Source organism: Somniosus microcephalus, chromosome 9 (genome assembly GCF_052327205.1).
Source record: "Somniosus microcephalus isolate GS21.2 chromosome 9, FLI_Smic_1.0, whole genome shotgun sequence".
Classification (NCBI taxonomy): domain Eukaryota; kingdom Metazoa; phylum Chordata; class Chondrichthyes; order Squaliformes; family Somniosidae; genus Somniosus; species Somniosus microcephalus.
The window spans coordinates 17,266,110-17,279,536 of record NC_140995.1 but is presented as its reverse complement, the minus strand read 5'-3'; the positions used below and the strand labels follow the sequence as shown (position 1 = coordinate 17,279,536).

Genomic DNA, 13,427 nt, shown 5'->3' with positions numbered 1-13,427 from the left:
CGTGCCGCAGCACCACACGCTGTGGCACAGCACGCTGCGGTACTGCAGGCCTTCCTCCCATTATTAAGGGGGAGGGGCCTGAAACAGCGCGATCCCCACTCGCGAGTGCCGGCAAACGAGCCCGGCACCAAGGAGAAGTGCCGGGCTCTCGGGAAACAGTCGGCAATGCCGCGGTGGGGGGGGGGGGGGGGGGGTGGTCGGGTCAGGAGGCCGGGGACGGAGGTGCTGGCAGGTGGCCGCCGAAAAAGGCAGCCGCCCCGCACCTCCACCTTAACTTGCGCCGCTGCCGGCACAGTAAGGCCCCGTGAACCGGGCGCAGGTAGCACACCGATGAAGTCATTGGTGTCGGCGCAGCGCAAATGGCTAACGCCACCATTAGCGCCCCTGCTGAATATCGCGGGAGGCGCAGCCAGTGGCGCTACAGCCACTGACTGCCTCTTTAGGCGCTAACAGGTGGCGCTACTCACCCAATTTTTCCCCGTGTGTTACCTTGCTCAAGTGATCTGGCCTAAATAATGTCAACCAGCTTTCTGGTTAAAACATTCTATACAACTCATGGAGACTTTAATCAATATACACGTCCTGCATTGTTTGCTTCTGATGATTTATTTGAATTTAAGCTTTTAACAAACTATTTGGTTTACAAGTGATGTTAATCCCACTTTGGCAGTCACCAAATGTGCAAGTTTGGGTTTGGCCCCTCAACACACTTGTGTTCAGGACAAAAAATGGTTTTGGAACAGGAGCAGGCGAGTCAGCCCCTCAAGCCTGTTTCACCATATATTTAGATCACGGCTGATCTGTACCTCAACTCAATTTACCCGCCTTTGCTCCACAATCCCTCGATCTCCTTACCTAACAAAAATCTATTGGTCTTGAAAATTCCAACTGACCCAGCATCCATGGCCTTTTCGGGAGATAGCTGCAGATTCCTACTATCTTTTGTAGAAAAACTGCTTCCTGATTTCACTCCTAAATGGCCCAGCTGGGATTTGAAGATTATGCCCCCTTGTTCTGGATTTTCCCATTAGAGGACATAGTATCTCGTTATCTACCCTATCGATTCAGTTTATCATTTTAAAAACCTTGATTAGGTCACCCCTGCATGCATAGCTTAACTCTTTAAGCCACAGTACCATTCTGGTGAATCGGCACTGTACCCACTACAAGTTCCCTACCCACCATGCTAGTGACCTCCTCAAACAATTCAACTACATTAGTCAGTCATGGGTAGTTGTCATGGACCTTCACAAATCCATGACGACTCTCTCTGAGCAGTTGATACTTGTCTAAGTGCTCAGTCACTCGGTCTCTAATGATAAATTCCAGTAACATCCCTGATGTAATAAAACTCACTACGCACTTGGTTCGAGTATAAAGCAAGGCTTTAATCAACTTGTTTCAGAACATGGAGGTCTAGTTGTACTTCACTAGTTCCTGTTTACACAATGTCCCTGGGCAAGCTGGGCCCACGCCCGAGTATTTATACTCCTTGGATGGCACCACCAGCTGGCCTTCCAGTGTTATTTCATGAGTCATTTCTTTATGATGAGGAGATTTATAACAATCCCCACAAGTGATGTTAAACAGATATTTCTGTAGTGACTGGGTTTCTCCTTCCCTCCCACCTTAAATAATGGACATTTGCAATTTTCCATTCCAAAACATAATTCCCAAATCTAGAGAGCTTTGTAAAACGATGACTAATGCATCGGCAATTTCCTCACCTATTTCTTTTAATACCCTGGGATAAAAACCATCAGAACCTCAAAATATGTCTATCTTAAGTCCCATTATTTTCTTCATTACCGTTTATTAAAAAAAGGACACCAAATTCACCAAGTTCCTCCTCTCAACTTATTTTTAGGTTCTCCTGTACTGCTAGTACTTTGTCCTCTTCCTCCACTGAGAAAGTTGATATAAGCTATTCATTTAACAAGTCTGTCATTTTCAGAAACAGATCGAGTCTCACATGATCTAAAACCTGTGCTTTTATATGTACCAGGTATCGTTTAGCACCCAGGTGGGACAGTTGACCTCCAGTCATACTGATCACTGGAGAACATGTGAGAAAGCCACCATGTGCTCATGTCTCATCCAGAAAATACAGCCGCAAAAGGCTAATACATACAGACTAAAACTATTTGATCAAATGTATTTACAGATTAAATAATAGAGAATCAGTAAGAGACAGCAAGACAAAAAGCACAATGCAATCTACTCTTAATTCAAAATTGCTTCTGATCATTGAGTTTTTTTTTTAGAGGGACGTTCCTACTTTCTGGTTTTGATTACACTGCTTTTCAAATGTAATTCAAATTGTTGGATAATCTAACTTTTTTAAGGATTAAAGATCAACTCGAATTACAGTCGGACTTCCAAATCAAAAAGAAAAATACCCCAACTCCTTATAGTCCTTTTAAGTCATTTCTAAATTACACTTTCTAGTGAAAGTGAGATGGGAACTGACTTCTTGGAGTTTCTCTCATTCCCTAACATATGAGGGCATAGCCGGCTCGGAAACAAGGGACGTGGCTGGAGACCAGGCAATTCTTAAATAATGAGAGGCCTTCCTTTGATGTAAAAGCAGGCCCATTGATGATCAAACTATTCCCTCTCCATGGTCAGGCCATTAAAATGATTAACCATTAATGTAGAGAAGCTGTGAACTGAAATTCTTGGTAATTCAATAGCCCGTTCTCTACATCGAATAGTTGAAACCACAATCCCATCATCATGGTTGAAATGGGACCAGCATTCAGAGATTAGAATCATCTATTCCACATATGGAAATATTTTAGATAGGCGCTTCCAGCCACCAAAGCATCTTTAACAGGGTTCTGAACAAAAGCATTGGCTGCTTTCCCACAATGTTGAATTTTGATACGGGAAGACAGAAGAAAAACCTTGCTCAGTGGTGTTTTGCTTGTTATTTGCTGTTGACATCAATGCCTCTGCACTACCACCACGAGGCAGAGATAAGGAAATGGCTCGTCAACAGAACAATTTCTCAACGAGGAAATAAACAAACGGGTTAAGAAATTTCCGCTGCATGGTCAAAACAGAGCTCAGGTTGAGTGAAAAGTTTCAATGTAAATGGGAATGTGTGCGTGTTACATAGAAACATAGAAGATAGGAGCAGGCCATTCGGCTCCTCGAGCCTGCTCCGCCATTCAATGAGATCATGGATGATCATCCAAATTCAGTACCCTGTCCCTGCTTTCTCCCCGTATCCCTTGATCCCTTTAGCCTTAAGAAATATATCCAACTCCTTCGTGAATACATTTAATGAATTGGCCTCAACTGCCTTGTGTGGTAGAGAATTCCACAGGTTCACCACTCTCTGGGTGAAGAAATTCCTCCTCATCTCAGTCCTAAATGGCTTACCCCTCATCCTTAGACTGTGTTACCTGGGAGCTCAACACTGAGGAACGGCTGAAGACTTGTTGAAATGACAAATAGTCTTTTTGAGGAGGAGGAGAATGGTGAGCAAGAATATTTCCTCCAAGCTCGAAAAAAGTAGAATGACTGTACGCAAATTTAAAGATTAATTTTGTGATTCCCGTGGTCTGAGTGGAAAGCTGGGCCTGAGGGGAGCATGGCTTCGAGGACCAAAGCAGCCCCGTCTCCAGCTGGTGATACATTCAGGTGCAGCTTCAAAGCTGGAAGCAAAGGATCCCGAGGGGCGCTAATGGGATGCAAAGCAGCTAGTGCCCGGGCGCGGCGCCGTTAACGCCTCCCAGCATGTCAGACAGGGTCAGGGGGGTGTTTTTGTGGCCGGGGCGGCGCAATTTAAAGGGCAGGTGCCGGGCGGCCATTTTTTTGGGGGCCGCCTGCCAGCACCTGCCCCCTCTGGCCTCCTCCTGCGGGGTGCCGGCCACGATCCGTCAGCCCAGCATTCCTCGAGTGCCGTGCTCTTTTGCCGGCATCCCGCTCCCCGGTGGCCCAGCAGGTGCGCGCTGCGCTGGGCCACTCCCCTTTAATCAGGGGAGGGAGGTCTGTAGTAGCGGCGCTACGTGCCAATGTGCGTGGCGCGGTTACGCGTAGTGCCGCGATATTCAATGGGAGCGCCCCAAGAGGGAGGGTAAAGCGCTTCCAGTAGCGCCCCGCCTCCTGTTTGGGACGCTACCATTCCATTTCGGGCGCGGGGGCGCTTATCTTTTCGGGGCGCTAAAAGTAGCGCGACCCAATTTTTCCCCCATAGAATTAAGTAATAGTTCAAATCTCTTTAAAAAAAAGTAATGCATATTTTTCAAAGTGAGCAATAAGACACTAGTTTTTGCACACTGCTACCAAGTTAAAACATGGTGCTCTCGACACTGGCCAAGAAAACAACTAGAATTCAAGGTATTGGCCATTAAACCATTGCTACCCTGGTCAAAACGTCACCCAAATCAACTTCTCAGACACAAAAAGAATTGGACAACAACTGTGCTGTACCAGAGCTGTGGACATCTTCAGAAGTAAAACCAGTAACAATTATAGTTTTTTTTCCACTGAACATCAGCTTTCTTAGCTTCACCAACACCATTACTTCATCACAGTTCTTAGCTTCACCAACACTATTACTTCATCACAGTTCTAATATGTTGACACCACAGTACCATTCTGCTTGTATCCCAAAATCGTGCATGGATAATAAAACTGAAATGTTGTAATGATTTTGATTGCACAGAATGATTTCAACTACCACGCCAGCTGAGATCCGCTAACTCAGTGCTGTTCAGTAAGTGAACCTCGGACCTTCTGGTCTGTATGGCTCAATGACATGCTGCCCTCTCTAACCATGCTATTGGGGTACCTGGAGAGGGAAAGTGGACAGGGAAGGATCATCTCTTAAAATATGTGGGCTAGGGATGGGTTTGCACTATTGATGAAGATGTCTGTGGGTTGGACCATGCTGCCCTTATAGTGGGAAATGCGGGGCCTGCTAATGGAAGAAACCACTGACACTAAACCCAGGAGAATACCTAATGCAGACCTGGAAATTTGGAACAGTCCTTCATGGTTCATGTTGATGTCTAAAAAGAGCTATGTTATGCATTGGGAGTTTTATGTCCTTGGTGCACATCAAATGATTTCTGGTGACCTACATCACTCGGGCAGGGTATAGAAGCATAGCATGACACAGCACAGAAGGAGGCCATTCAGCCCATCGTGCCTGTGTCGGTTCTTCGGTAGAGCGATCCAATTAATCCTGCTCTTTCCCCATAGCACTGTACAGAAAAAGTTCTGATATCCGGCACCGACGTGTTGCCGATCTATCAAAACTGCCGGACATGCAAAGTTAACGTTGAAGCATACGGAGATGAAAGTCTCCATATTTGACAACAAACACTGTTGCTCAGCAACAGCTTGTAAACACTCGGCCCGTACCTTGGAAGCATCTCTGAAGCTGTTGCGAAGCTACAAAGACGCTTTCCAGAGCCTGCCTGTTAAAAGAATGCTAAGAGAAGAAAAAAAAACTAACCAAAATGGCTGCTGATTTCTGCCGTTAGATTGAGGTTTCCGGCCATACAACCTCCGGATAAACCAAAGTTTCCTGTATATTTTTTCCCTTCAAGTATTTATCAAATTCTCTTTTGAAAGTTACTATTGAATTTGCTTCCACTATCCTTTCAGGCAGTGCATTCCAGATCACAACAACTCGCTGTGTAAAAAAAAAATGTTACCTCATATCGCCTCTGGTTCTTTTACCAATCACCTTAAATCTGTGTTCTCTGGTTACCGGCCCTTCTGCTACTCTGGTCATGATTTTGAACACCTCTATCAAATCTCCTCTTAACCTTCTCTGTTCTAAAGGAGAACGACCCCAGCTTCTCCAGTCTCTCCATATAACTGAAGTTCCTCATCCCTGGGACCAGTCTAGTAGATTGCTCTAACGCAAGAGTAAAGTCAAGTCTCCAGAGTCAAAGCTGGTATCAATTGACAATCCTGACTCTTCATCACAGTGACAGCCAAATAAGGAATCGGGAGGGGAGGAAGCACAAGAGACAACCCAACTGTGCCATGTGATGGATTCCTACTCCATCTGTGCTGGTAATGAAATAAAGACTGCCCAAAACATTAAGTCTGCCATTACTCACTCTATTCTATGTCTTGAAGACAGGAATGGGATGTCTTGATTTTGCAACTTGGGCTACTGAAGCTTCAACTATTCAATTAGAGTTTTCCTCAAGGATAATTCATTGGTCTTCTGGGAGGTCAGCCAGAATTTAGACAGTCCTAATCGGACGACATCAGGGACGAGCTACAACTATTCATGACAGGATGTGCATTTCTGTAACATGCAGTGGTTGCAAAAGTCTAGTCGGAGTCTGACAAAATTGTTTGCAAACAGAAGATTACTGGAACGTTACTGAAACGCATGACTGAAGCAGGCAATTAAGGAAGACGAACTGAGATACGGAAAATATATGTTATGGAAGATGATGTCATGAAATACCAGGAGGCAATATGCTTTTGGAAAACAGGTATGAAAAACATTTCCTAAACTTTCTGTTTGTGAAAGAGTTTTCACATCTGTTCTTCAAAAGCTCGATCTGGATTATTGCCAACACACATTGTGCATGCGGAGAATAAACCTAAAAAAATATGCTTGAACTCTTGGAAAGAAACGACAGCGAAATTCACGAAACCAGTTACTCTCATGCCTGCTATTTGAGGCAAAGTTTGTAAAACTGCTGTACATGGCAAGTATATTTACAGGACTAAAACATGTACACAGTTTGACAGAAGTTTACTGGGAAGCTTAATGTTTTGATCAGGATTGCTAACCGCTCCATACCATAAAGCTTGTTTAAAAATCTTAGTAGCTCATCCCATTTAAATCACTCAGCAATTCAATCTGACCGAAACGAGGGAGTAAAGCACTTCAGCATCTTACGCAACCATTTTCCTGCAAAATTAATGCGGCAGTAAATTGATGCATTTATTGCGTTGAATAATCAGATAAGCAAAAAAAGTTATATTTTGTTCCGATTTTGGATTTGAATGTTATCCTTGAAACAAATATTCCAAATAACGAGCGCGAACAGGAAGTAATTTCGTACATCGAAACCCAAAACTAAGATCAAATATCTATCAATATGAAGTTGATATTAAATGCAGTAAACAGCGCTGCGAATTGATCCATGGCAATGATGTATCCTGCTGCTGCCGCCAATATGTCAGAAAAACAAAAACTTCAAGCCAATACAGCAAGAAGGGTAAACTTATTTTTTCTTGACACTTCTCATTTTTGACAATGCATTGCCCTTTGAATTGGTCTACACGATCTGCATTAGCCCAGCAGATTCAAACCAGCTCTACTCATTTAACCGATGTGTATTTTGCGCTTTCAAGTTACTGAATCTTTACTCCTGTCTACTTATCAAGTGATAGTAATTCTAGCATGAGCAAGAACACAAAATGGCTCTTTAGAAAAAAAAAACCTGAGTACTCACAAAATTTCACCAAGTTATGCGTTAGGAGCGATTGTGGAATCCATTATACAAAGCAGTCAGAAATCAGAGTAAACATAACTGTACACTGAAGCTATAATTTTCATATTTAAACGCTTGTGAAAATTAAGTAAACTGACAACACACGTCACAAGTTAATGCAACCCTAATGCTGTTAATCCTCGTTTTCCTTTCAAGTTCAGCAGTTTTGTAACTGAATTAGTCAGTAGCTCACACAGCTAAAATATGTACTCGGTGCATTATCTGCTGCACAATGGCATCAGAGGGCCTCTGGTGTCCCCACTGCAGAGGTCAAACTGGTATGTGCTCTGTGGTTCCTTTTAATAAATCGATATAAATCACACAAGATGCTCCCCAACGTGATGTGGTACTGGGCCGTGCAAACCAAGATGATGCTAGATTTGATTTCTGAGTGGAGTTATCTGATCTTAGCCAGAGTAGTTGTTGGAACAGTGAAAAGGCCCAAGATAAAGGAGAGGGTGGGGGGGCGGGGTGAGTGGGGAGAAATAATTTAAAAGAAACATAAGCTAGAATTGCCAATCTTGGTTGCAATGCATCGACTCCCGTTGGAAAGCATGCACGTGGATCTCAGCTTAAACTTTGACGCCCTGCGCTCACCATCTAGGTTACATATGAAGATAAGCTATTTGCAGGGCTTGCTCGGGTCCTGAAGCTGTAACTCACTTTCAATAGAGACAGGAAGGAAGGAGGCTGGTAAAGAATCGCAGAGTTGGTATGGTCCATGTTAATTGTATGCTTGCCACAGTTTTATGTAGCACAGGCAGTAGATCAATGAAGAGGAATACTTTGCTCCTCAGAATAATGATGGCATTCCCCTCTACCTGGGTTGACGGAATTTGAAAGTTTTAAGCACAGACGCTGAATAAATTACTGCAGTAATAAAACTATTCCTATATAAGAAATTAATTAAAAAACTAATGGCAGATTACCATATACACCAAAAACATAAATTAAAAACTCAAAACCCTTCACTTGTGCTCACCCCATGCCTTTATACTATTCCCTGCATTTTTATTTTAAATTTGAATTTACTGTTTCTTTAATCAAATTCTTTTCTGCTCTCTCTGTTCTAACTTTTTGATATTTAAAATCTTTGACTTTCCTTTTCTCCTTCAGCCTTCTCACTCCCACCTTTCATTATGGAGGTTAAATCAACCTTGAAAAGAATACCCTGTTGGCTGGAGTAAGAGACAGTATCCAGAGATCACTTTTTTTTGTGTTGCTAATTTAGAAGCACAGAACTGAAAAGATTAATAATGGTGTTTCATGGCATAACAAGTTCAAATTTTTAAAGATATTTTTCGCATCCAAATAAAAACCTGACAATCCCCAGAATAGTGCACCCATGAGTAAACCAATCTGCCGCAAATTGTGGAGGATTGAAAAAAAAAATCACCAATCGCATTTTAGCCTTATAAAGCTGCTGTATATTGACCAAGCAATTTTTTCTCTACTTCCTTGTTTGCGGCACTAAAGAATGTTTGGTAGGTTTAATTTCGCACACTTAAAACATTTATAAACAGTCTTAAAATAGATCGAGAGTCTTCACATAGGAAGAAAATAGAATGCCGAAGAAACCAACTCAATCCAGGCTGGCCCCTCTGCCAGTAACAGCTGTAAACCAAGATGCATATTGTGTGTTTAACCAGTGATGCTCACCAGTAACACAAAAAGTATCAAAGATTAAATACTCATGTTCACCTATATAAAGTAAGCCTACCAGTGTATCTTCATACTAGGCACAATAGACTCTAAAAGCCAACTGGCCTGCAAACATTTCTGAGCAATTATCTTTAATCATTTTTGATTCTTTAGCTTCAGGCATTAATGAGAATTTGACAACAGAAAGGAAACAAGGACTGACCACGCACTTGCCCAAAATTGTACAGCACTTCATCGGACTATTACAACATTCAAACACTGAATTGAGTTACTCACAGATATTTTAAATTCTCCAGATCTTCGAATGCACCCCTGGGAATTCTCCTAATTTGGTTATTGTTTAACAGTCTGGAAAATGATGAAAAAAATGTTACAAACCAAAAGAATACAAAATGCAACTTTATTCTTTTAAATGATAGTGTCTTTATTATTACATGCAGTGTCTAATTTTAGCAAAACTTCATTCATCTGATTCACACACAGGAGATTCTGACAACCATGTAGAACATTGAAAAACTCGTCTGTGTACTTTATAATTTTAAGAATCAACACTTTATTATAAGCTTTGTAATATTAAAGAGATCAACCGACAACAGTTGGGACTCACGAGAATCAGCCATTTTGCTGAACAAAGCATGACTTGACATTTTTCTCTTTTAAATTTCTTATTTTGTTTCTTTTTGGGGGGGTGGTGCGGAGGAAAACAACTTGGTCACATTTACTGATACTCGGTTTTTATTTCCTTTTTCTTAAAAAAAATAAAACTGAATTCAAATTCTCAAACTGTCATGGCGAGTTTTTGGTTCACATCCTCTGGATTATTAGTCCAGTAATAAGAACATAAGAACTAGTGGCAGGAGTCAGCATTTCGGCCCCTCGAGCATGCTCCGCCATTCAATAAGATCATGGCTGATCTTCTACTTCATCTGCACCTTCCTGAGCTATCCCCATATCCCTTGATTCCCTTAATAGTAACATAACCACTGAGCTACCGTACCCATATTCTTACTCATTTATGCTACATGATTGCTTCCAAGAGTGCCCAAGGTGGTAAACATGTAATATAAACCTCCTGGAACAGGGATTCCACTCCTTGCCTCAACCAGAAGTGCAGCCATCATCCAAGCCAAATAACTTCCGCTGGCCACATCTGGCATCGAGCCTGCCAATCGAAGGCTGGGCACTTTTAGCATGGCTGGTCTACAGCCTTCCCCAATATTGGGGAACGGTCCACAGCCAGATGCAAAAGTCGCAGATTAAATCTGCACAGGCACGATCGCAACAAATCACACTCGAGACTCCGGCGCAGTTACCCACGTGTGAATCTCCTGTAGGCGATGTTACCAAATCCAGCACTGAGGCGGCAGATTCGGCGCGCTGGCCACCACCGGCACATTGAAGCCGAGTAATACAAACCGGGTGTTGGATCATTCAAGTAACTGTGTGCAAGTAGTTACAATCAGAGACAAGCAGCCTATGGGGCCACCCAAACCTTTAATAGACAGCTTTAAAAAGGTAAACAACAACTTTATCAGCAATAAAGAAGCATTGAGCAGCTATTCCTCTTTGAAGCCAAGATTTATTTTGGGAAGTACATTAGCATTTTACAAATTGTGGGGTGTTGCTACTTTAAACATTTTGAAAGGTTTATTACTGCTGCATAGGTCGCATTGCACACGTTGTATCTAATGCTAGATGTTCTACAAGAAGTTAACCAGCGAGTCAGTTAACCAATAATATTTTAATTATTTGCAGCAGTACTGATAATGCAGGTACACTTGCACGTCTAGACCAAATATCATGGGATTGAAGTCTCCTTTCACTTCAGTTTTGTACATGCAAAAATAAGCAAACATAGCTCAGAGGAAAAAATATCACAACCCATCCTGCAAACTGCATCCCCTTTAAATACAGCAAGCATTAGTTACAGTATGGGCTCTTGTGTTTATCCTGATGGGACTCAAACCAAAAAGGCCAAATTGACTTTTAACAACGCTATAAACAAGTGTTTCAGAACAAAATATTTTCTTCCGTAAAGATAGTGGTGCATACAATAGGCAGAAGATACAAGATGTTGTGCAACTTTCTGGTGCACTAGGAATCAGATCAACTGAAAGCCGTAAGGGCTCTTCCAAATTTTGAAGCTTTCAAACTTCGCCTGGTTATTGCAACTACAGGAAACTCTTTGGTATCCGGTACCGACGGGACCAGTGTGTGGCCGGTTGATTAAAAATTCCGGATGACGGAGAGGGTTATCTACCGAAGCTATTTTTAGCATTTAAAAATCAAGAAATGTGCAGTATACAGTAATTGGGTACTCACCTACAGAATGTTGTGTTAAATGGATGGTGGAAGATGCTTGATTAAGTACAGTACGGCCAGTTGAGGGTAATCCATGGCCCAGAAATTCGGGTCGGGGGCTTCCCGCGGGTGCAAGCCCCCGACCTGCACTTACCTAGCGTGCCGGCCATTGAGCTGTAGGGCCCCGTGGAATTCTGATCCGGGGCCTGGTCCAGCTGCCGGCGTGCTGTGCTTGCGTGTCCCAGGGGCGCAGTTAGTTCGATGCGTCCCCTGGGATCACGTGGGCCATGGGCAGCCAATCGGAGCAGGGAATGTTCCATTCATAAGTCTTGACAGGAAGTGCTGTCAAGACTTATAAATACTACGGGCCCAAAATAGCACTAAACATTCAAATAATTTTTTTTTTTTTTTTTAAATCACATTTTTTAAATAAACTATAAATTACATTAAATAACTATTTTAAACAATAATTTTATTTTTGAAAAAAATAATTTTATTTTGCAATGGGGCTAAAAATAAACTTACCTTGCTTTAAAGCACAGGTAGACTATCCTTTATCCGAAAACCTTGGGACCAGCTGAGTTTCGGTTTTCGGAATTTTTCGGATTTCAGAAGGTATTGGGAAATTTGTCGGGGGTTGGGGTCGGTGGGGGGTCGGGGTCGGCGGGGGGGAGGGAGAAAAGAATATCGGACGGGCCGCTGTATTGTTGGGTTCACTCTCCCGGTACCTCCTTCACACTGCCCGGCTCGGCCTGCAATCTCCTACCCAGGAGGGAACTCTGTGACTCTCTGCCCTGCTCAGCGTAAGTCGTGCACCACTCTGGTCATGTCGTGCGCACGACTTACGCTGAACGAAAAAACTTTCGGTTTTTAGAGGTTTTCGGAAGTTCGGATAAAGGATAGTCTACCTGTATTTAAAAATAATAAACCGGTGGAAAAAATGTTTTCATTTTAATTAATTGACCACTTACCTTGTAAAAAGCAGGCCTTACGCCTGCTTTTTACATTTCTAAATTCTAAAGACTTACCCTCACGGAAAAACCTGTAAAAAAAAAACTAAGTTTGATGCGCACGCGCTGCCTCCCCCGCGCACACGTTCGATCTCTGAACCCCTGCTTTCAGAGGAATGGAAGTGCCGGTTTCCCGTGCATGCAGGAAACCGGCACTTCCATCGGGCCTACGGGTGAGTACCCCGTGCGTACTCACCCGTGGAGACCTGAATTTCTGGGCCATTAACTCTTTAATTACTTAAAGTGAGGTGTTCGGACTTCCGACAGCGCCAAGAAGCCGAGTAGTGGCAGTTTGGACAACTACCCCCACTGACTAACTCGGCCGCCGCGGGGGACTCGGACTCGAACTCGGCAACATTTCCAGTTATTGAGGTGTTGTTTTCGGAATATGAATTTTGCCAGTTAATAGAGAATTCCGGATATTTAGGTGCTGTTTAAATGAGAGAGTTTCCTGTATTACATTTTTCCATTTGCATTTTATAATCATGACGACCCCTTTCGCGACAAAGTTAAAGAAAAACTGGCATCGGCTGCAATAGCCCTTTGGTTATTTTCTGCCAGTCCTATTTAAACAGCAAGAGCCAACAAGAAACAGAAATGTGGCCATATGTATAGAGAGATGGTTGGGAGGACAAAAAGCAAAGGGTAGGGATAAAAGGAAGTTTCTCCAACTGGAAAGATCCGGTAAGTGGGCTTCCCAAGGCAGTCTTGCTTTTGGGCCACTTATTTATTGGGCCAGAACTTGCGGCGAGCGTGACGGCGTACTCGGAATACGCCTACATACCGCCTTTGAAACGGACAGCAAGTTGGGGATTCCCGCACGCACGGCTAAATCCCGAACTTGCGATTCGTTAAGCTCCGACTTGACAGATCATCTGCAGCCACATTGAAAACCTAATTGCCGGCGCAGAGTTGGGCTAATTGCCCAGCAGTCACGTACGAAAATGTTACGGCTGGTGAAAACAGGTGC

At 43.0% G+C, this 13,427-nt stretch overlaps 1 protein-coding gene across 2 annotated transcripts in view; it reads right to left on the bottom strand.

Annotated features, from left to right (window-relative positions):
• The window catches only part of pxdn (peroxidasin), a 296,825-nt gene that overhangs the window by 162,485 nt on the left and 120,913 nt on the right, over window positions 1–13,427 (bottom strand). For both annotated transcript variants that reach the window (XM_085996418.1, XM_085996419.1), the window contains exon 3: window positions 9,423–9,494. In XM_085996418.1, coding sequence (XP_085852544.1) covers window positions 9,423–9,494 — 72 coding nt within the window. The remainder of the gene's footprint in view (window positions 1–9,422; window positions 9,495–13,427) is intronic.